Source organism: Pseudorasbora parva, chromosome 17 (assembly GCF_024679245.1).
Source record: "Pseudorasbora parva isolate DD20220531a chromosome 17, ASM2467924v1, whole genome shotgun sequence".
In the NCBI taxonomy this organism is placed as follows: Eukaryota; Metazoa; Chordata; class Actinopteri; order Cypriniformes; family Gobionidae; genus Pseudorasbora; species Pseudorasbora parva.
This window is the reverse complement of record NC_090188.1, coordinates 39816184-39839878: the sequence shown is the minus strand read 5'-3', so window position 1 is coordinate 39839878 and position 23695 is coordinate 39816184. Positions and strand designations below refer to the sequence as shown.

The following is a 23695-nucleotide window of genomic DNA, read 5'->3' as shown; positions in this document are numbered from 1 at the left end:
GTAGCTACTGTATATGACTGGCACAGTGCAACGGTTAGAGTTAAACAATTTCATTTGTGTTCTACTGAAGAAACAAACACACCTACATCTTGAATGCCCTAGGGGTAAGCAGATAATCACATTTTCATTTTTGGGTGAACTATCCCTTTAAAATAGTTTCTTTTTCCCGGATTTTAACCTTCTTGGAAATATTTGGAGTGATGTAAGCAGGCCTACACAAGTCAACAAAATATATAACACTGTTCTAGTGGTTTTAGGGTAGTTTAATCCAAAAATCTTACATGTTGTGCCTTTAATAAATGAATAAATAAAGACAGGCTTTTATTTTGAAAAGGGTCTTTTTGGTGGGCGACAGACCGACATCGCAGAGTGGTCTCCCGCTTCACGGCACTGCTGCCGCGGTCAACAGATGAGACACACACGCCAAGACAGAGTCGCGAATTACCGCAAACCACGTTAAGACGCTCTGCTATTTCTGTTCGCATCTATATCTGCTGACATTTGCTTCCTCAGAGCCCGTCTGACTTTGGATCATCCAGACTGAAGCGGGAGAGAGAGCATTGAAGGAAGAGGAGGAGGCCACTCCTTTGATAAACTGTGCGGACTTATAAAGCTCTCTTCATGCATCTGCTGCTGTGTTATATTTCCATTCAGCAGAGGTGTTTGCTCATAAATCACTAGAGCTGTGTGTTTGGATGCTCCTGGACAGCTCGTGCTTATTCTCGTGTCGGGTCTTCAAAGACGAAACAATGTAACCTGGTAACACGAACGCAGGTGAGACGCCGCGGTCTGTTTCTCTCTATCCAAATGTACCATAGCATTATTTGAAGTACCATTTATTAATAATCGTTCAGTACGTCTGTATAACAGTGTCATGCCGTTACTATCTGATGCATCACTGTACCATCACAACTAACGCATCATGTGTTATTCGAAGAACATTTCCTTAACGTTCCCATTGAGTTATGAAAACGTTTTTCCTGAAAGTTCTCTTAACGTTCGAAACGTTTCATTTATTCATTGCATGTGCAAACATTATGGGGTTTCTGAACGTTTTAAAAGAACATTTGGTCAAAACCAAAATATTTTAGAAAAACAAACAAAAAACGTTTCAGAACATTGTGAGAACAGTCAATACCAAATAACACTGAACGTACGTTCGATTAACGTTACTTAAAGAATGAATGCTTCGTAAGGAACGTTACTTAAATGTGGTACAGTTACGTTGTTAACGCTTCTATTAAGGTACAAGCTTTTTTTCCTGAAAGTTATCTGACTTCTGAAGGTTCTCAGACCATAAAAAAAAAAAAAAACATTTCAGGAGATTTTTTTTGGAGAACATTATTAAAAACTAAATAACTTTGAACGAACGTTCTAGTTAAAGAACGTTACTTTTTAGAATGTGGTACAGTTAGATTGCTAACGTTCCAATTAAGTTATAAAAACACGTTTCCCTAAAAGTTCTCTGAACGTTCGAACGTCCTGTATTTATAACGGTTTATTTTGTTAATGCGAATGTTAAGGTAACATTCCATTTAAATCTATTGGAATCAAAGCACCTCTGAACATTCTGAAAAGTAAAAAACAACAACATTTGGCCAACTTATATATGAATGTTCTATGACGTTTTCACGTTTTTGTTTTGGTTATGCAGTGATTTAATTTGTTCATTCTGCAAACATGGGAAAGTTACTTCTAAAGCTTAAAAAACATTTGATCAACTAAAATATTTCAGGGGGAAAAATATATTGAAACGAAGTATGAACATCATGCAAACGTTTTGAGAACTTTAGTCAATTTCCAAATAACATTGAACAAACATCCTATTAATGTTATGGGAACATTTCATTTGTTCATTTTGCAAAAATTATGAGGACGTTACTTCTGAACGCTCTAAAACATTAAAAACATTCGACCAACTGAACAGACGTATATTGTGCTTATATTTTGAGAACATTAGTAAAGACCAAATTGATTGAACGTTCTAGTAACGTTACTTAAAGCTTAGGAAATACTGTTGAGAATGTGGTACGGTTACACTTACAACTGAAACATTCCAGGGGGGAAAAACATTTATGTATAAATATGATGCTAAAAATTCAAAAACATTATTAAACACTAAATAACATTAATGTTCTAATACTGTTACGTGAATGCTATTTAAAGAATGTGGGACAGTTGCTTAAAGAACATTTAGCTGAAGTTGTGAGTACATTGGTAACACTTTATATTACAGTGACCTGCACGGTACATGTGCTCACTATGGTAACAGTATTCATAATGTCAAGCAGCTAAACCTATGTACAGTTAGTACAATGCTTTTATTAATATTACTACTTAATATATTGTACGGAATTGTTCAATGAACTACTTTTTCCTTGCGATTCTTTGAAGTGAATGAGTAGCACCTAATACCATGGTAAAACACGGTGATGGATACAAATGGTACTTTGATATGAGTCGTATACTCCAATGTTTTTGCCACTTTTTAATAATGTGTAATAATCAAAGTACGGTGCAGATTTCTTAAACGGACTAACTGCAACACCAAATCCAGTGTAAGACGTGTGATGGATGTTTGTAATCTGACAGCTGCTTTAAACGGGATCTCCTGAAGTTTTGGTGCTCATAGAGAGTCATACATTTATATTTAAGGGTGTTTTCTACCTGCAATATACAGCCACACTGAGTGTGTGTGTGTGTGAGTGTGTGTGTGTGTGTGTGTGTGTGTGTGTGTGTGTGTGTGTGTGTGTGTGTGTGTGAGTGTGCATGTTTTTGTGACATATGAGGACACAAATGTGTATAATGACATGGGTATGACAGAGGTATTACAGGAGAGGGTGAAATATGAGGACACTGGCCATGTCCCCACTTTTCAAAATGCTTATAAATCATACAGGAGGAGTTTTTTTTAGAAAGTAAAAATGCAGAATGTTTCCTGTGATGGGTAGGTTTAGGGGCAGTGTGTGTGTGTGTGATGGGTAGGTTTAGGGGCAGTGTAAGGGGATAGAAAATAAGGTTTGTACATTATAAAAACCATTATGCCTCTGGACTGTCTCCATATGTCATAAAAACAAATGTGTGTGTGTGTGTGTGTGTGTGTGTGTGTGTGTGTGTGTGTGTGTGTGTGTGTGTGTGTGAGTGAGTGCACTTTGTATATAACGCAGACCTCCTTGGTTACGTGAATCCTGGTGCCATGGCAGTAACACGGCCCTTCAGACCTCATAAACACCTGTCAAGACTCAACGCTGCGATTCATCTTTTGTTCTAAAAGCCGAGCTAAATGACTGGAAGGAAATCTAATCTCGTCTGTGAAATGCATTTTAAAATTGTTTCGTTTATATTGATCTATAAACTATTGTATTCTAAAGTATTAGAGGGCCAGCTAAATATAACAACATTGTCCGTATACGTGCAGCGTCATCTTGCGAGTGTGTTTGTGAGCGCATGTCCTGTGGAGATGAGTGCTGGTGTGGAGATGGATATGGTTGTTGTTGTGTCAGGTTGGCTGCTGTATTCAGTTACCCATGCAGGAGGAACGTGGGAGGCCTCGCTAACGTAACCTAATATGTAAGCGGCAGTGTCTCGCTGCTGTCTGTCCAGCATTCTTGGATTGCACTTTTGAGTTCACGTTCAAGACTCCTGCTGTGGGCAAAACTATTGTGTGCGTTTCAGTTCCCCTTTTTTAACTATGACCTAAAAGTGCTGTTTGGGAAACTACTTAGTTTTAAATTTAATTTAAATTCGTACTATCAGAGAAATATAGTAGCTCGTCGATCTGCCAGACGGGGGTCTTTCATGTGGAGACTCCCCTCATGTGTTTGCATAATAATATTTAAACATTAATGAGCAAAAATATCTTTATAAAAGTTCATGATGCTGTTGCAGATGAAATATAACGTGGATAACATTGAATATATATATATTTTCCTCTGGTTAGATATTGATTATTAATCACTCAAACCCCTTCTAGTCTAAACCTCTTTACTTAAACTTGCACATCTGCCATATTTGTATTTTTTAACACTTTTTATTTGTGCTTGTAGTTCTAATTGAATTCTCGTACAACGAGCAATGGATTATGGGTAATATAAGCTGTTAGATGGAGTGTGCATGCATATTAAATGTATGGGCCTGTCCAAATATCCACTTGTCCAAATGTCTACTTGCGTGACGGGTTTCCTGTATTGTAAGTGTTCCCAGAGCTTTATTTTAATTTTCATTAATTCAGCATTTTAAAATAAACATTTCCTCTTTAACAGGCGACGCAGTTTAGTAATTGTGGTGCTTCTAAATAGATGATTATGATTTAGTGATAAAAGTGATAACCTCTTGTTATAAAAAGCAATTGAAAATTATTTAAAAATACACATGCTCATCTTTGCCCTAATAACATGTATAACACTTTGTTTTACTACCAAATTACATGTCATGTATCTCATTAATCTAATGTACAGTATAAGGGAAGGTTTTCCTGACCATAATGCATAATGTGATATGCTTAGTGTGTACAGTCAAACCAAAACCTTCAACATTTTCTCACATTATCTCAGTTTATTCGCTATAGTGTAGATAATGGTAATAAAATATGACAAAAACACAAAGTTAAACTGTCAGAACAAATTCATATTTGATAGAAATGGATGTGATTGACTACAATCAGCTGTTAAATTTAACTACACAATCATACAATACCAGTTTAGCTCAACCAATGACCAAGCAATGCTTCATTTTGTTCAGTCTGTGGTTTCAAAGGTCACATTAGCAATTAAAGAGAAAAACACTTCAGCAAAACATGCTCCGGTCAAAGTGTCTGCATCATTTTGGGCCCAAATCTTTACTGGTAGTCACTGTATGAAGAATCTGTGGGTATAACGTCACAGTTTACTTTATTTTGCTATTCTCACTTACAGAAATGAACTTTAGTGTCCTGCACACACTAGTGAAAAAATGTATCTGGTATCTGAATTATTTTTGGTTTGACTGTAGATTTAGTGTACGTTCAGGGCACTGCGCTTTTGCATTTTTACGAACTGGGACAGTCTTACACACTTACTTCCTGTTGTATGCACTCGCTCTTAACTCTTTCCCCGCCAAACACGGAAATTTCCGTTATTTGTGAGAACACGCTTCCAGGCCAATAACAGAATTTTCCGTGTTTTCACTGTCGGGCGCTATTGCGCATCTGAATGAGTACTGAATCTCCTGATCAAAACACACGTGAGGAAGACGCAGTGAAACGAGCGATTGCATGTAATCATATGCATATTAAAAATAACGTGATCATCCTCATTAAACAGCATATGAATCAAAACTATCTAATATTACTGAATGAAATGTGGACCCAGGATGAGCTACAGGATTGTGTAAGCGTTAGAGGTGTTGATGGACTCGATCTCCTCCATCTGTGTTTGATCATCGCTCTGAATCTGATCTGGAAACAGTCTTTCACAAAAATGTGATTTTCTCAGTTTTTTTGTTCAAAATGTAGCTTTTTTTTATGAAACCTACCCATATTCAAGTGTTGATAAAAAAGGAATGCGTGAAGCTAGAATAAATTTTTTTGTTTGTTTGTTTAAAAGAAGAGGGTCAGCTCTTTATTTTGATATTGCATGCTCAGATATTCATTAAACAAAATTTTCGATGGGCTATTAAATTTAGGTGAAAATTGTCAAAAACCCTGGTGGTGGCTGGCAACTCTTTTTTTTTTTTTAAACGCTAGCGGGGAAAGAGTTAAGTGGCCAAGACTGCAAGTGTGAGTATTGGGACAGGCCCTTTATCTAAAATCTTTGATCTGCACTTCGAGCAGGAAATAGAAAACCATCTGGGTATCTTTGGAATACTGATTTTTTTTGGGACACACTAATTCTAAATTTAAATACCATTGAATATCGATACCCTTACAGAAAAAACACATCAGCTTCATGTGCAAAAATACATGTGGTCACATTTGAAATTCATGTGATTTTTCTGTAAGGGTACTCGTCAAGGTATCGTATCAAAATGTGAAATTCTAATGTCTTGACAACAATCATTTTTACCTTTATAGATTCAAGGTCCAGAAAACAGCCAGTTTTCATTGATTATAATTGTTGAATAAATGCAGTGTTCATTTGCAACCAAGTTATTTTGGAGGTGAAAGCCCATCCTTTATGAAAGAATCTTATGAAAAATCATGTCTAGTCATATTTTACCGCAAAACCAAAAGAAATAGATCAGGGGTTTTCAAAACCATTCCTGGAGCCTCCCCAGCACTGCACATTTTGGATATCTCCCTTATTGGACACACCCAGCTCAGCTCATGGAGTACTAAACTAATCAGCTGATGAGTTAATACACCTGTGTTAAATAAGACACTAATAAGGGAGACATCCAAAATGTGCAGTGCTGGGGAGGCTCCAGGAATGATTTGAAAACCCCTAAAAATAGATCAAATTCCACTTTGCTTATGAACTTAATAAAGGTGCACTATGCAACTTTCCGTCCACTGGAGGGCGCCTATTCTAAACAAACTTTGATGACGCAAAGTGTGAGCGCAGTATCTTGGGACATGTGGTCTTCCCCTCACAGCCGGTGGAAAATAGGACTCGGGCAGAAATCACGTTGATGGATGCGGTTATTAACGTTACTGTAGACTAAAGCAGAGCAGGACCGAGTGTTGTGGAGCTGAGCACGGCTGCTGGAGCGATTGTTATACACTGTTTATCATATTAGATACATTTAAGTGTTTAAAATTGTTGACGTTACCCTGTGTGTTCACTCGCCGCTGCGGTGACATGTCCACACTGCCGAGAGTAGCGCAGATATGACGCGATTGACAGGCGACTTCCTCAGACGCAATGCTGAAACGTCCCGGTCCTTAGTTAAAATAGCAATTTTCTCACAATTTACAAATAGTTGGAAACATCTGGGATATTGTAGGTACTCAACTGAACAAAATATATAACACCGGCCTAGTGGTTTTTGGATATTTTACCTGCAAAAATACTACATAGTGCACATTTCATATTCGTACATTTTTGCATTGTGAAATTATTCTCATGACTTGTTCGCCCAAATTCGTATCACCTTCAAACAAAAACAAAAAAACATGATTAAAATGTTTAGGGATGCACCGATATGAACATTTTGGCCGCTACCTATAATTGTTTATATTCGTAAGCCGATAACTGATATATTGGCTTATAAATCGAAATCAAAATTTTGCTCTAATAATTGAGCCTGATTACAAAAGTCTCACCATTAAACCCATGCTTATTTGTGCTTATAAATAACAGTGAAAAAAATCTTAATGGTTCGACCGTGAAGCATCATGATGTGGGAAACTGCCCAGACGGACAGCAGGCTTACTCAATGGAAAGTGTGCCATGGCTGACCAAAAAATAAAATATAATGACCATCATGATGCAGAAAAGGACAATTATGTCTGCTTTTGTGGTTTATATTATGTTTTGTTTTGCATCCTGCCAGAAAAAGTATGTTTAAGTAACCCCTGGTTAGGGCCGTACGATATTGTAGAAAAAAGCCATATGCAATATCTTCTTAAGTAATGCGATATTCGATATGCAATATGATATTGCTATTAGTGTGTAAAAACTATTTAAATTAAAAAAAAATTTAAAGGTGCACTATGCAACTTTCCGTCCACTGGAGGGCGCCTATTCAAAACAAATCGTAGTTTGATGACGCAAAGTGTGAGCGCAGCAACTTGGGAGATCTGGTCTTCTCATCACAGCCGGTGAAAAAGAGGACTCGGGCAGAAATCACGTTCATGCATGCGGTTATTAACGTTACTGTAGTGAAGCAGAGCAGGACCGAGTGTTGTGGAGCTGAGCACGGCTGCTGGAGCGATTGTTAAACAAATACCGCCTCTCGAATACCGGGACTTTTATTATGACGGGACGGGACACAGTCGCCGGGCGCCTGCACAGATCCGCTCTTCCGGTTATGATTATGAGGTAATGCAGCTCTGTTTATCATATTAGATACATTTGAGTGTGTTTAAAACGATGTTATGACGTTACTCCGTGCGTTCACTTGTTCACACTGCTAAGAGTAAAGCGCTCCTGCCAAATAAAAGCCGAAACCGAGGGTATAGCGCAGATATGACGCGATTGACAGGCGACTCCCTCAAATGCAATGCTGAAACGTCCTGGTCTTTAGTTAAAATAGCAATTTTCTCACAATTTACAAATAGTTGGAAACATCTGGGATATTGTAGGTACTCAACTGAGCAAAATATATAACACCGGCTAGGGATGGGACGAAATATCGTTTGACAAAATATCGCGATACAAAACGTGACGAAACGTATCGAGGTCGAAAAAAATGGATCGCGAAATAAAGATAGATGGCACTTCTGCATGATTTGCGTAGTATATAAATAATTTAGTGTATTATATATGTGTGTGTGTGTGGGGCAGACATGACAAAACGCAGCGCGCATTTTCTGTTTGATCTGAGGCATAGCCTGTAGTTGGAAAAAGTGAGAGCTGTCAGACAAAGGATATGTAGCAGCAAATATTAATAGGGAAAGAAAATGGTTGACATTAGCATTAATATTCTAAACCAAAAATGCAGTTATTGCCTACATAAACTACCATATTTTCTGTTTAACTTTTATTAGACTCCAGAAAGAAAAGGGCGTTTTTTCACTGAGCACATTCTCTGCAGTCTGAGCGCGATGCACTGTGCAGCTCACTCTTGCTCATGTCTGAGGTAAATCATTAACACCATCACCCCGCTTACAGTACACGTGTTTTATTGAACTAAATACATTACAATCGGCTAAAACGAATGCACAGGTTACTTTCCTGAACAAGTCGAGTCGTCCGTGTTCTTCACACTGCCCACGTGAATCGCGGACCAGTTCGGCGGCGCGCACACGCAAAGTACCGGCAGTTCAATAGCGAAGGCGGATCTCTTAAAGGGGCCGCACTATATTCCAGCTCTTAAAGGGGCCGCACTATATTCCTACTCGTGTAATATGGACCTCCTCCAGGTATGGTGTGGTTCTGGTTCGCTCACTGGTACACATTAACAATTTTTCATACGAACTTTGCCCTGTTCTGAATTAAACTGCCAGTGTAAAAACTCCCTTTATATTGTTAAAATTAGAGAAATCACTACTTACTCATTATTTTTAAGTTTAGGCTTAAGAGACATGAACAATTTCTTAGATAAACATATCTATGACCTTTGATATGTCTAGTCTTCATGCTGTATTGATTATTATTGAATAAGTATGGTTTCAGGCCTAGTGGTTTTTGGATATTTTACTGCAAAAATACAACATAGTGCACCTTTAATTATATAAACTTGAGAATGACACCATTTAGGTTTCACATTCTTTTTGGGAAAAGAAAGCATCGCTACATGTTCTGAAAATGACCAGGAGTGTTTTAGCAGAAATTTGTCACAAATCTGATAATATAATTTTAACATAAATGTTTCTGTGTGTGTGTGTGTGTGTGTGTGTGTGTGTGTGTGTGTGTGTGTGTGTGTGTGTGTGTGTGTGTGTGTGTGTGTGTGTGTGTGTGTGTGTGTGTGTGTGTGTGTGTGTGTGTGTGTGTGTGTGTGTGTGTGTGTGTGTGTCAAACACTGCGTGATTGTAAGGAGTTGTTTTTCACAAGTTATTGCATTTAATAACCGTTTTTAACGTCAAGCAAGTCACATAAGTAACTGTCGTGAGCCCAGTCTGTTCTCTGCTATATGCATCAACCTAAAATGTACCCTTTTCACAATTTTGAAGTAGCCTATTAAAGTCATTCAGATATTGTGTGCTGTTGTGATATGCACAGCCCTACCCCTGATGCATCATAAGGGTTGGGATTATAACTGATCTGTCAATTATTGTCCTAAACCAGAGTTGAGAAGATCCTACAGCAGCAGCAGCACTAAGCCGGGCCGAAGTGAAGTGAGCCCACACAGATCCAGCCATGCTGGAGGAGGACATGGAAGTGGCCATCAAGGTGGTGGTGGTGGGAAATGGAGCGGTGGGGAAGTCCAGCATGATTCAGAGATACTGCAAGGGCATCTTCACCAAGGACTACAAAAAGACCATCGGGGTGGACTTTCTGGAACGGCAGATAATGTAAGCATGCTTTTACGCTTCAGTCAGGTAGCTCATCCACTGCTTTTGGTTTTTTGTGTTTGAACACAATTGCTCGGCCGTCATTTGCAGATGTAACGCATTAAAACGTAAATTCACAGATTGTCAACCCGCTTTGTATTGTTACAATGTTGGTAGTATATGTAAATGACAGGTAATTTTAATTAAATTTACGTTAATTGTTCAGCAAAAGTTTTTGACAATATTAAAGGTGCACTAGAATGATTTGAAACAATATGTTAAATTGTTCTCTGATATCTACATACATGTGACTTATTTAAGGGCAAAAATTGTCCAGATACAGTTTTACAGGTCCATTTACAACCCTACACATTGTCCCTAGGATGTGATGCTCTGTTTTTGCCTTATTTGGAAGGGGCATGACTGGTTTATTTCAGCAGCTCAGAGCAGTTCAGAAGTTCAGTGAAGCAGTCCTGGCTAAAACACAGACCGACTGAATGACACTTTAAGCAGAACATCTCAAATGGAGATTTCCAAAATGCAGCTTACTTATTTATTGGTGTTTTCAGATCATCCACATGCGAGAATGAAATCTGGCAACCGCAAACACACGAGCTCTGTCATTTAAATCCCCCAAAAAGAGCTGTTCTGTGAAAAGAACACGTATACTATCTGGTGTTTTACCTAAACATGTCCAATCTGGAAACCATATCCACGCGAGCTCTCTCTCTTTCTCACGCGCTAATGATCTGAAAACACCAATAAACAAGTAAGCTGCATTTTATCAGTCTCCATTTGAGATGTTCTGCTTAAAGTGTCATTCAGTCTACATTTTAGACTTGTCTTTTTCATCAACAATGTTGCATGTTTATATAACGTTAGTCACAATGTAGGCTAACGTTACGTAGTGACTGTGATGTACTCTTAATACAAGCATGCAAAACAATCATAGGCCTACTTCAGTTCTCAAAAATATAAATATATAACTTATATTTTTACAAAATGAATAGCCTTGTCAAATGACTGTCTTTTTAACTTATATGGTGGAAAAGGTGACGTTTGCTAGAAGGATGGAGTGAACGATCTGTAAGCAACGTATCTACGGTTGTATTTTGTAATACAAAATAATATTAGCCTTTGTCATTAGACACACTATTTCGTTTTGTATGGTACTTGGAGTTTCCCATTTTCACTGTTCTAGCATCTTCCGTCATCTAGACAATGCTGTCTCTCTAAGAAACTTTCAATTGAATCAGAAATTGTTTAAACAGCTAGTCAATAAGTGAATAAATCACTACTTACTGCTTGCAGGAATACAGTTGCCCCTTTCTTCAGTTTAACACGCTGAGTGAAGCTTGCTTGAAATGGGCCAAACAAACGAACGATTTTGAAATAAATTGTTGTGGTATCCGATTATAATAAACCTCAAACATGACTGTTGACATATGAAAAGTCCTCACGTCCCCTGCACAGCCTGAACATGACGTGTGTCATGAGAGTTGCCGTTTTTGCTATCCTCAAGTGAGCTGCAATTCATCTGCAGATCCAGTTACCGTCAGTTCCGCCTGGCAATGAACATGTTTGGACAGATGCAAATGTTGCATATAAATGATCCCCAACGCTTGCGTCACGGTTGGGTTTATGTTGAGAAGCACTTCTTTTTCCGTGGTGTTTTTGATTTATGAGATTTATATATGAAGTAGGAGGCAATGGTGTTTGAGACTCACAGTATGTGATGTCCATATACTGAACTCTTATTATTTCACTATGGCAAGGTTAATTCAATTTTCATTCTAGGGCACCTTTAAAGATTGAACATTAGTCTGGGGAGTCTGCTCTGTCATTTAACTGCATAAGAGGCATGATAAAAAAGCGTTATTCAAATGACTGTACGCAATTGGATAGTCCTTCAACCAATCAGACCACAAAAGGCGTGATAACAGCATAAACCCACCAGTGGCGCGTCAGGTGGATAAGCCAGCCTGTGATTGGTTTCCGCAAAAGTGTAACAGAAGCAGTAGAAATGAATGTACACATTTCCAGACTGCGTTGCAGGGCAAAATCAAATTGCTACAGTTCAGGCTGGGTTTACCAATGGTCTGCATTTGCCAGAATGTGTAGTATCACATGGGATATATATCCCTCAATGCAAATTGCAAAAGCATCCACATTAACTTGCCAGAACTGCCTTAAATTATTTACATGTGAGAATGACAAAGGAACACATAACAGTGTGAACATGCAGACTGGGACAAGAAAGTGTCAGGCGGAGCAGTTTCAGTCATACGGCTGGGCTGTTGTTTTCAGTTTTGACTTTTGTTTTTAACCCAGAATCTGAGGATGGTTTTGCGCTGATGTAATCATCATTCCTTTGTTATGAATAATCGGATTATTTAGTGTTGCACCCATCAAGTATTTTATTTGTGTTTAATTCAGGCATTATCATGTTATATAAACCAGTTTGAGTTAATCCATCTCAAGTGGACCATTGTAGGTTTTTAAGCACATAAATAAAATAGGCTTTTCCCCAGATTTCTTGCAGCCATAGCTCTGCAACCAATGCAATCTAAAACTCACTAAGCAATGCTTTTCATTAACTCTTTTTGTTGAGCTGGTTGAAAAGTTAAGGTGGTACGTGTCTAAGTAAGATCCACATGGATGGAGGACCCAAGGTTTCCCAGAAGAACATTGCCCAAAGTATCACACTGCCTCCACTGGCTCGCCATCTTCCCATAGTGCATCCTGGGGCCATGTGTTCCCCAGGTAAGCTACGCACCCGGCCATCCACGTGATGTAAAAGAAAATGTGATTCATCAGACCAGGCCACCTTCTTCCATCGCTTCGTCGTCCAGTTCTGATGCTCACATGCCACTGTTGGTGCTTTCGGCGGGGTCAGGGGTCAGCATGGGCACCCTGACTAGTCTGTGGCTATGCTGCTCCATAAGCAAAAAACTGCGATGCTCTGTGAATTCTGACACCTTTCTATCAGAACCAGCATTAACTTCTGGAGCAGTTTGAGCTCCAGTAGCTCGTCTGTTTGATCGGACCACACGGGCCAGCCTTCGCTCCCCACGTGCATCAATGAGCCTTGGCCGCCCATGACCCTGTGACCGGTTCTCCACTGTTCCTTCCTTGGAGCACTTTTGATAGATACTGACTAGTGATTTATAAATACAAAGGTAAAACAGCATTAATGTTAAAAAGACTTTGCACTGTATTTAAAAAAAAACAAATTCTGACTTTTATTGATGTAAATGTCTTTTGTTCTGTATGTAAGTGAGTGAAACTGCAAAAATTACAGTGTTCGTAAGTAAATATCGGTTCTATATATCGGTTATCGGCACATAAACATGCAAATAATCGGCATCGGTTATAAAAAATCAATATCGGTCGATCACTAATACTGACCACTGCCAGCCGAACTCAGTTCGGTCTGGACTTGATCCATAGAGTAGTAATTTTGCCCGAACAGAAACTGTTCGGATCAATTCGGGGTGTTAAGAATAAAATGCTGTTTGGGGGGTAAAATATGTGTTATTTTGGAAAGGTTGCCTGCTAAAATTCACATTCGTGGGTCTATATATCACATAATTGAGGTCGCTTCAACCCGCGGGATAACCACAGACTTGGCAACACAGTGCAGTTGAGCTCTGTTGAGATTTGACAACTGAAGTTATGCGTCGCTCTGTTGCTCTGATTGGTTGTAGGTCTATCCAATTGAGGTCTTTCCTGGTTCGGTTGAAACACACCCCATAATCACAGCCCAATGGAGTATCAGATTCATATTCTGACTACAACTGAGTATGACGACGTCAGGCTAGGGGAACAGCCCACAAGAGCTGCAGTTTTGGAGATGATCTGACCCAGTCGTCTAGTCATCACAATTTGGCCCTTGTCAAACTCACTCAAATTCTTACGCTTGCCCATTTTTCCTGCTTTTTTTCAACTTTGAGGACAAAATGTTCACTTGCTGCCTAATATATCCCACCCACTAACAGGAGCCGTGATGAAGAGATCATCAGTGTTTTTTTCATATGATTATTTTTAGAAATGAGTATGTGGTGTACAATATATACTACACAGTATGTTCAGTATTCCACTTAGGCGTACTGTACATACGACTCAAACATAGGCTGAGTTGGTCACATAAGCAGAAATAAATGCCAGCAATTATGGCTCTTGCTTGACCCGAAAGAGATGATTTAACACTTATGAACAAGCACATTTCCTGTTTGCATTTAAATATGGGAAATGACAAATAAAACGCTGCAACGCTCAGGCAACCTCTCTGGAAAAGAAGATCCTCTTGCTTTTTTGCAGTAGATGACACAAACGTGTAGTTCCTGGATCACAGTCTATTTCCAGCTATTTTAACATGTGATGTGTCATTGACAGGGAATGCCAAAGAAAATCTGTGCGGTTTACTCTTTCTACACACAAACGAAACGAGGAACAAATGAGCTGTCAGTGGCTTCATCGGTTTCAAAGCTTAGTCAAACTGAGAGCGAAAGCAGTTGCATAAACATACACTAACTTAAAGCAGCACTAGGTAACTTTTCAACCTTCATAATATATTTTCAAGACTCTTGTGATGATACATCGACTTACAATAGGTTGAATGACACGTCTGCCATAGCTTGATGGGGTCTGTATCGTTTTTAATCGTACTTTTAAACTTCGGGTTTCGGGTAATAACCCGTGAACAAAAAGAACTACAAAATTCGACTGCTTTACGGCATATACGTCACTTCCACCAACACCCACACTTCCTTACATTCGGACGTGCGAGCTCAACTTTTTTTGTTGGATAATAGTCCGAAGCAGCACAGACAAATAAGAAAGAAAAGGTTTTGTTGGAGGAAAGCAATAAGAGAAAGTGATGGGATTAAAAGCAGGACGAGGATCAACATGTGACCAGCGTTTGCTCGTTGGCGTGAGCTGAAGGAGGCGTGCCCGACCGATGCTGTCCTGCTTGTTATGGTGATTACCGACCACTCAAACATTGAACTGAAGTATCATATAGATTCTGTAAAACGCTAACCAATAGACTACTATAATGAGGCTGGCTTGTAAACGTGAGCATCGTGATTATTTGGCGTTTGAAAAAAATAAAACCCATGAAATTATATTCATATGACATGCTGAAGCATGTGCCACTGACTGTACCTGGGATGAAGACATTTCACACGCGCCGCCAGAAGAACACCTGCATGTGAACTCCTCCTGCAGTGTTCAGGGGAACTGTTAGTGCTGCACCAACCCGCGGGCCGCTTTTATGGAGTTATTTGGCCCGCCCCGCACCACTGTATATATTTTTACAACCTGCCCCGCACCCGCGACCATTAAAAAGACATACGGGGTCCGCAGGTTATGAGACGACCGCGCATCACTAGTTCAGGGCTATCAGGGATGTCAACAAATGCACGCGCGATGGCATCCCCTGATGGAGGAGGACAGGGCTTACGACAGTAGTTGGAAGACATTATTTTTTCCCAACTGTAGGGGGACCCCGAGAGCAAAAGTTGCCAAGTGCTGCTTTAAAGGGTTTGTTTACCCAAAAATTACAATTATCCCATGATTTACTCGCCCTCAAGCCATCCTAGGTGTATTTGACTTCATTTTTTCAGCCAAACACAGTTATATTTAAAAATATCATTGCTCTTCCAAGTCTTATAATGGCAGTGAATGGGGTGACGCTCAAAAAGTGCATACATTGTACTGAGTCTTTCCGGAAAAAAACGGACGCCTGGAGGTGTATCGTGTGGGCGGAGCTAAAGAATGACGAGCGGGCTATCGAGCTCAGCTAATAGATATATGATCCAGAATCATCCGGAGGCTGAAATAAATTGAACAGGAGAAACAGCAGCAGCAGGACTTCCGTCTCTGTGGTATGGACTGTATTTAGTGGCCTGTCAACATTTGTTTGTGTTTACTCGCAGTTTATGAGGACATGATTCGGTTTATGGACTATTGTATGCGACTAAACATTAGCAGTAGCAAGCAAAATGGTTTTGCACGTCAGACTAGTGTAACGTTATATATATAACAACAATGGAGTAACCGTTAGCGCATTTGAATGACGAAGCACGCGATCGTGTCGTTTACTGATGTTTACTCACGTGACGATAGCCAACAGCACAGACATTTGAAGCAGTTTTACTCACCGGCTGCTTCCAAAGCAGGACCGAACCTTTATCGCTGGGACCGCTCCGTCAAAAACACACTTCTTTGGTATGATTTGGTGAAGTCCTGACAGCAGTGGCGTGTAAATCCCCTTTGCGACGCGACTGAAGCGATGTTGTGAAGCTTCCCGTCATTTCTGCGTTCAAATCGGTTCAAATGCAGTGCTGCCTTCCCGGAATGCTGTGCTGAAGCGTTGAAGTCGCTTAATGTCATCCATAGGAATAAAGAGAAGCACGGCGCGGACTATAATGACGACTGGATCTGCAGCTGAGAGAGTGTTTATGGGCGCACCCTACCGGGAGAAGAGCCCGTACGGCCCATACAAGGACCTTCCGTTCTATTAACAACAAGCCGACCCATACTCGAAAAAAACTCTCCGAAACTTGTGAGAAACCGGAAGGAGTATTTTTGACACAAAAATACTCCATCAAACGTCCAACATTAGTTTTTGAAACTTTGTCTATGTTTAGGATGGGAATCCAAGTCTATAACAGTGTAAAAAGCTCATTATGCATGAAACAGCATTTCACCCCCTCTTTAATAATTCAGGCCACTGATCTGAATCGCAGTTGTAAGTCTGCTTGATCTGTCAACAAATGTTGTACTCCACCCAATTATTTTGATGTTACTGTTGTGTTTTAAAGACAGTCTATTAATTGACATCCATTCCATGAAGAACCTTCAACTTCCATATAATCTTCCCATTTCACAAAGGTTCTTTTAAGTGGAAAACCTTTATTTTTAAGGGTGTAGCTATTAGACCAATGCCTATATGCATTTTGAGATTGTTTGCATGTGTTCCAGAGTTAACGACGAGGACGTCAGATTGATGCTGTGGGACACGGCAGGACAGGAGGAGTTTGATGCCATCACCAAGGCCTATTACAGAGGTGAGACTGTGAATGCTGGGCTGATTCTCTTGTGTGTTGTGTTGAAGTGTGTTTTGTGTGACGTGTAATCGGTTTTGCAGGTGCCCAGGCCTGTGTGCTGGTGTTCTCCACCACCGACAGAGACTCATTTGAGGCCATCAGCAGCTGGAGGGAGAAGGTGGAGATGGAGGTGGGTGACATTCCCACCGTCCTGGTGCAGAACAAAATCGACCTGCTGGACGACACGGTTATCAAGAAGTAAGAATAAAGAGTTCACTAATGCACTTTAAAGGGGTGGTTGATAATGATTTCACTCTTTTAACTTTAGTTAGTGTGTAATGTTGCTGTTTGAGTATAAAAACATCTGCAAAGTTATGACGCTCAAAGTTCAAAGCAAAGGGAGATATTTCCTATTACAGAAATCACTTTTTAAGGACTACAACAAACGGCTGGTAGGTAAACCAATGAGCTTCTACATGGGTTAGTGACATCACTGGCCCTAAAATTAACATAAACCCTGCTCCGGGAACATGCATCAAAGGTCATGTTGAGAAGAGAAAGAGAGGTTGTAGTCGAGCACGTTTGGGAGTCGCTCAAGCTGTCATTCGTCTTTTCACATTTATTGCAATACAGTACGAACACAAATGCAATGGCATGTCATAAAGCAACATAACAACATACGTTATAACAGTAATTAAACTAAACTAAACTATTCTCTCATGCAGCAGATATTCTCTGGCTCTGTGCATCTTACAAGTTTCTTATTGTATTGCAAAACACTTTTGCTGATATTGAGGTGGGATACGGGTAAAGTAAGGGACAGGTGTGGTGGTCTGGGTAAGGGAAATGTTAACAGATAAATTATAAATGTAACTACAGAAATGAATTACAGATGTAGTTACATGCAGGTATTTGTAACATGCTAGTATAATAAATGATCTGTAGGGTATTTTGAGCTAAAACTGGGGACATCAGAGACTTGTTTTACATCTTGTAAAAAGGGGCATTATAAGACCCCTTCGATACGTTCAAGAGACTGATGTGAAAAACCTTTGTGTTGCTTCAGTGAAGAGGCCGAAGGTCTTGCTAAGAGGCTGAAGTTGAGGTTCTATCGCACATCAGTGAAGGAAGATCTAAACGTCAATGAAGGTGAGTGATGATGCTTTTCAGTTCACAAAACTGCTTTACCAACAAGATAAATTAACACATTTTATTTGTTGTAGTTTTTAAGTATCTAGCTGACAAATATCTGCAGCGACTCAAGCAACAGTCAGCAGAGGAGAGCGAGGTTGTTCACACATCCAGCAATAAAATAGGTAAGACTGAACTTCTGTGACCTTACTTTATAATCTGCACATGAACTGTTATTATGTACATGTGTGGAGCATCTCAAACTCCATTTCTGCATATGCTGAGAGTTTGTGTTGATCATAATGTTCATCTGGGAGTGCAATGTGCGCCACATCAGATTTGTAAGGTAAATAATTACCTTACAGCGTGAGAATTCATCAGTATGTTTCTAAATTTGCCAACTGTTCATCACGATAAAAGTTTAAACCCTTTGCTTTAGTTTTCATGTTTTCATGTCCACATATTCCTGTTCAGGAAATTATAGTGGCTGAAGCATTTCTGTCATAAAGATTTGTCCAAATATGAAGATTAAGTAAACATTTGAGTTATATGTAATTTGGCCAATAGTAAACAAGGATTTGATATTTGGCGCCCTCTGCAGACATTTGATATAAAACATGCATAAGATGATTTCTTGTTGTTTTTTAAAACCATATTTTTTTGCATTTGCTACTTTATTTGATTTTGACCCACATATTATTGCCTCATTGTTATTATATATTTATTTTAAGTAATTTTTAAAGGCTTAGATCTTTGCTTATTACCCCAAAAATATCAGATTACCAAACTATTGACAGCCATATAATGCTTTTATTCAGGAAGGAGCACTCACATCACATTAAAGATATTTGTAATGACACAAGATTTCTATTTCAAATACTTTAAATAATGTTCTTTTGAACTTTCTATAAATCCAACAGTCTTGAAACAAGCTATTATGGTTTTCACAAAGACATGAAGCAGATCAAATGTTTTTAACTCTAATAATAATCATAAATATTTCTTAAGCAAACCCCTTAAGTGTCACTGGCCCACCGGTGGGCCCATTTGCCACTGCATGTTTAAAACAATATATCCTATATTTATCCTTATCTAATGTTGACAAACTATATATCAATCGAAAGCTTACGAACTCAAGATTCATCCTGTGCAAACCGATTTGAAATCGGACCTTGCGTTACCATGGAAACGGTGCTCTAAATTATTCTAGCGGGCTCCTCCCCAAGTGGCGTTGTCATGTTTCATATTTATTTAACATATTTATTTAATTTATAATAAAAACCTTTTCTAATCTTGACAAAACGCATATCGTCGGAAAGGTCTTAGTCTCACGGTTCTATTTCTGCAAACTGTTTTGTGATATTTACACAAAAATATATACATTTGACACAGGAAATTGCATTTAAAAAAATCAATGGAATTTCAATGACACCCGGTGGCTATTTGTGGTACAACGCCTAAACAAAATCTCATGGGAACTTCAATTTTTGTGATATCAACTTCAAATTTGGAACACAAATTGATTAGACATATGGCTTTGATTTGATAGTAATTTTAGAGTCCACATTATTTTGTAACATATATATTTTATATTAAATATTAAATATCTAGTACAGTATATTTGATTTACAGTACATTTAAACTTCCATAACTTTTTTAAACTTAAATTTTTTGAAGTGATTTCACTTGAGCAATACTCTGCTGACTGTCTTCTTTAAAATGAGACCAAACTTATGTCTATATTCCAAAGCATTCTTGAATTGCAACCATTTAAGTTTGGATAGTGAATTTTCATGTATATTTTGAAAAAGGGGGGTGACACTTAAGGGGTTAAATCCTTATATCAGAATGATTTCTGAAGGATCATGTAGCACTGAAGACTGGAGTAATAATGAAAAATTCAGCTTTGATCACAGGAATACATTACAGTTTACTAAATATATATACAGGGAGGAAAATAAGTATTTGAACACCCTGGTATTTTGCAAGTTCTCCCACTTGGAAATCATGGAGGGGTCTGAAATTGTCATCGTAGGTGCATGTGCACTGTGAGAGACATAATCTAAAAACAAAAAATCCAGAAATGACAATATATGATGTTTTAACTATTTATTTGTATGAGACATCTGCAAATAAGTATTTGAACACCTGAGAAAATCAATGTTAATATTTGGTACAGTAGCCTTTGTTTGCAATTACAGAGGTCAAACGTTTCCTGTAGTTTTTCACCAGGTCTGCACACACTGCAGGAGGGATTTTGGCCCACTCCTCCACACAGATCTTCTCTAGATCAGTCAGGTTTCTGGCCTGTCACTGAGAAACACAGAGTTTGAGCTCCCTCCAAAGATTCTCTGTTGGGTTTAGGTCTGGAGACTGGCTAGGCCACGCCAGAACCTTGATATACTTCTTACAGAGCCACTCCTTGGTTATCCTGGCTGTGTGCTTCGGGTCATTGTCATGTTAGAAGACCCAGCCTCGACCCATCTTCAATGCTCTAACTGAGGGAAGGAGGTTGTTCCCCAAAATTTCGCAATGCATGGCCCCGTGTTCTTGGGAAGGTACTCATCATTCTTCTTCCTCCAAACACGTTTAGTGGAATTATGACCAAAAAGTTCTATTTTGGTCTAATCTGACCACATGACTTTCTCCCATGACTCCTCTGGATCATCCAAATGGTCACTGGCAAACTTTAGACGGGCCTGGATTGTGCTGGTTTAAGCAGGGGAACCTTCCGTGCCAAGCATGATTTCAAACCATGACGTCTTAGTGTATTACCAACAGTAACCTTGGAAACGATGGTCTCAGCTCTTTTCAGGTCATTGACCAGCTCCTCCAGTGTAGTTCTGGGCTGGTTTCTTACCTTTCTTAGGATCATTGAGACCCCACAAGGTGAGATCTTGTATGGAGCCCCAGTCCGAGGGAGACTGACAGTCATGTTTAGCTTCTTCCATTTTCAAATGATTGCTCCAACAGTTGACCTTTTTTCAACAAGCTGCTTGCCAATTTCCCCGTAGCACTTTCCAGCGTTCAAACCATCCAATTTCTGACGCCACTTTCATTAATATTGGATTTAATTTATTTTTCATATTTAAACAACACTGCCAGTGTTTATTAAGCCTCAGATTTTTTTTTTAAATAATCTCTTTCTTTTTTCTTTTTCTTCCAGGCGTGTTTAACACTACCAGTGGCTCTCACCCGAACCAGAACGCCAGCGATCTGAACGGCCGTGAGATCATCAACCTGCGACCAAACAAGCAGAGGACGAAGAAAGCGAAAAACCCCTTCGGTAGCTGCAGACTGCTGTAGAGCTGCTGGGACCCAATGCGCCGCAGGTGACACGGGCTTCATCTGCGCTGATTACAGAAACCCACAGCAGATCCATCATATTCTGTGTTTCATACGTCACAGACTCCTGTGGATGAGAGTGAATGTTTGCGCACCGGAGCCCTCTGCTGCTGGCTGCAACCGCTTCAAACACTAGTTTTAAAATTAGATAGTGAATTTCTGCACCAATAGCAGCATCAATCACGGCTGCAGTAAAAATAAGACCCATAATATGCTCTACTGGTGCAGAAGTGACTTGACTGTGTCCTAAAAGTCAAAAACAACCCTCGATGAGTGAGAGTAAATCAAAGGTCTGTTTAGCTATTTTTGTACAAGTATTAAAACTGCCCGCCCTCACATTTGAACACTAATTGTGGCTCAAAATTTTAATGAAAAGCGAATCTATTTTCTCACAGATGTGCATTATTTGATGTGGTACACAGCAGGGTAATATTATTCAAATTTTCTCTAATGAGATTAATTACAAAATCAGATTTTTTAACACGCCATTTGTGCATTTGGACTGTTCATCGTTTGTGCAATATGTTAGTATTGATGGAGATGAGTCATTTGCAATATTCCCTTAAAAGTAATGTTGATTTGTTTCTTATATGAGCAGTGTCATGAAGTTCAAGCCGTATGTTCTTATAGGTATTTTTGTATGAAAAATGTAGTAAAGTAATGACTGACTTAAATCCATGACGTTTAACACAGTGCCAAAATATTTCTAAACTCTACGTACTTGTAAGAAATGTAAATAGCATTAGTAAATGGTTGAACGAGTCAGTTTTTTAAAGATATTATTTCAAATGAAAATCATTGTTCTTGATATGCATTAACATCATATTCTAACTCAATACCAAATGCAAGAGATGGAATTATAGAAACATATTCTTTTGGAATAAGGTTATTATTATTAATTTGCTGACAGCGCCGATATAACGGCATTCAACATCATACACTTAGGGCTGGGCGATATAACTACTAAAAATATATATTTATATTAAGCATTTATGTAGTAATGCATTTACTTTGACGTTTTAACCAAAAAACCATTGCAGTCATTCATGCATTAAAATGTGTTGTTCACACTAAAATGCAGTAAAAATCAGTTTAAACTAAATGAACACAGTTATGTTGTAAAATTATGTTTAATCGTTTTCATATGCACCAATTGAACAAAAAATAAACATTCAATATTTATTTTCATGTTGTTTTACTAAAGAACAATCCTTAAATAGGCAGGACCTTAAAAAACCTTCAAATGTGTGTATTCCTAAAGAAATTAGCACTGAATATCACTCAAATAATTAAAAGCAATGTCTTCTAGGGATGTGCATGAGTATATCGATCATGAAAACGATAATCACGTGATCATTTTCTGTTCTATTTTTTTTCTGAGTGGTTAATGTGCCATTTTGGGCGGCACCTGAGGTCTGATTGGCCCAGAGACTACAGACCGGAGGACAAACTATAGCTTTGAAAGCACACAATGATGCCTGGGATCTCTTTGATAATGAAAGTACAGTAAAGTGCACGATGTGCGGCGCCGATCTGTCACACACACACACACACACACACTAGAATGTGTGAATCCTCTGTGCCTCTGCGCATCCACAACGGGAGTTACACATTCTGGACTGTCCTTTTGTGCATTTTAATAAGTTGTATTTTAATAATCTCATATACAGTCGTGCTCAAATACACCCCTTGCAGAATATGTGAAAATCTGAATAATTTTAACAATAAGAGAGATCATAGAAAATGCATTTAATTTTTTATTCAGTGCTGTCCTGAATAAGATATAATTTGCATAAAAATATATAGCTGAATTTATTACACTGACCCATGCAGAGTTCATGAACCATTGAAAACTTTGTCCAAATTTTTCTTATTTTGTTTAAAGATAAAACATTTTCATTTAGTACTGCCCTTCGGAAACAATAGAAGATGCATGTTTCCCGGAAGAACAAAATTAAGCACAATTTACCTTAATCTTCAAACTCAATAAGTTAAATAATACGTTTAATAATACGTTTTACCTCAAATTCAGCTTTTGTGTGTTGCTGACAACATCTAAAAATCTTATTTTTGTCTCAGGACAGCACTAAATAAA

At 38.7% G+C, this 23695-nt stretch overlaps 1 protein-coding gene across 1 annotated transcript; it reads left to right on the top strand.

Annotated features, from left to right (window-relative positions):
• Window positions 1–354: 354 nt before the first annotated feature.
• On the top strand, window positions 355–22782 carry rab23 (RAB23, member RAS oncogene family). Its single transcript, XM_067421940.1, has 7 exons — window positions 355–774; window positions 9867–10093; window positions 17060–17145; window positions 17226–17382; window positions 18191–18273; window positions 18348–18440; window positions 21422–22782. The coding sequence occupies exons 2-7, from the start codon at window positions 9939–9941 to the stop codon at window positions 21559–21561; spliced, it is 714 nt and encodes a 237-aa protein (XP_067278041.1). The 5' UTR covers window positions 355–774; window positions 9867–9938; the 3' UTR covers window positions 21562–22782.
• Window positions 22783–23695: the final 913 nt, after the last annotated feature.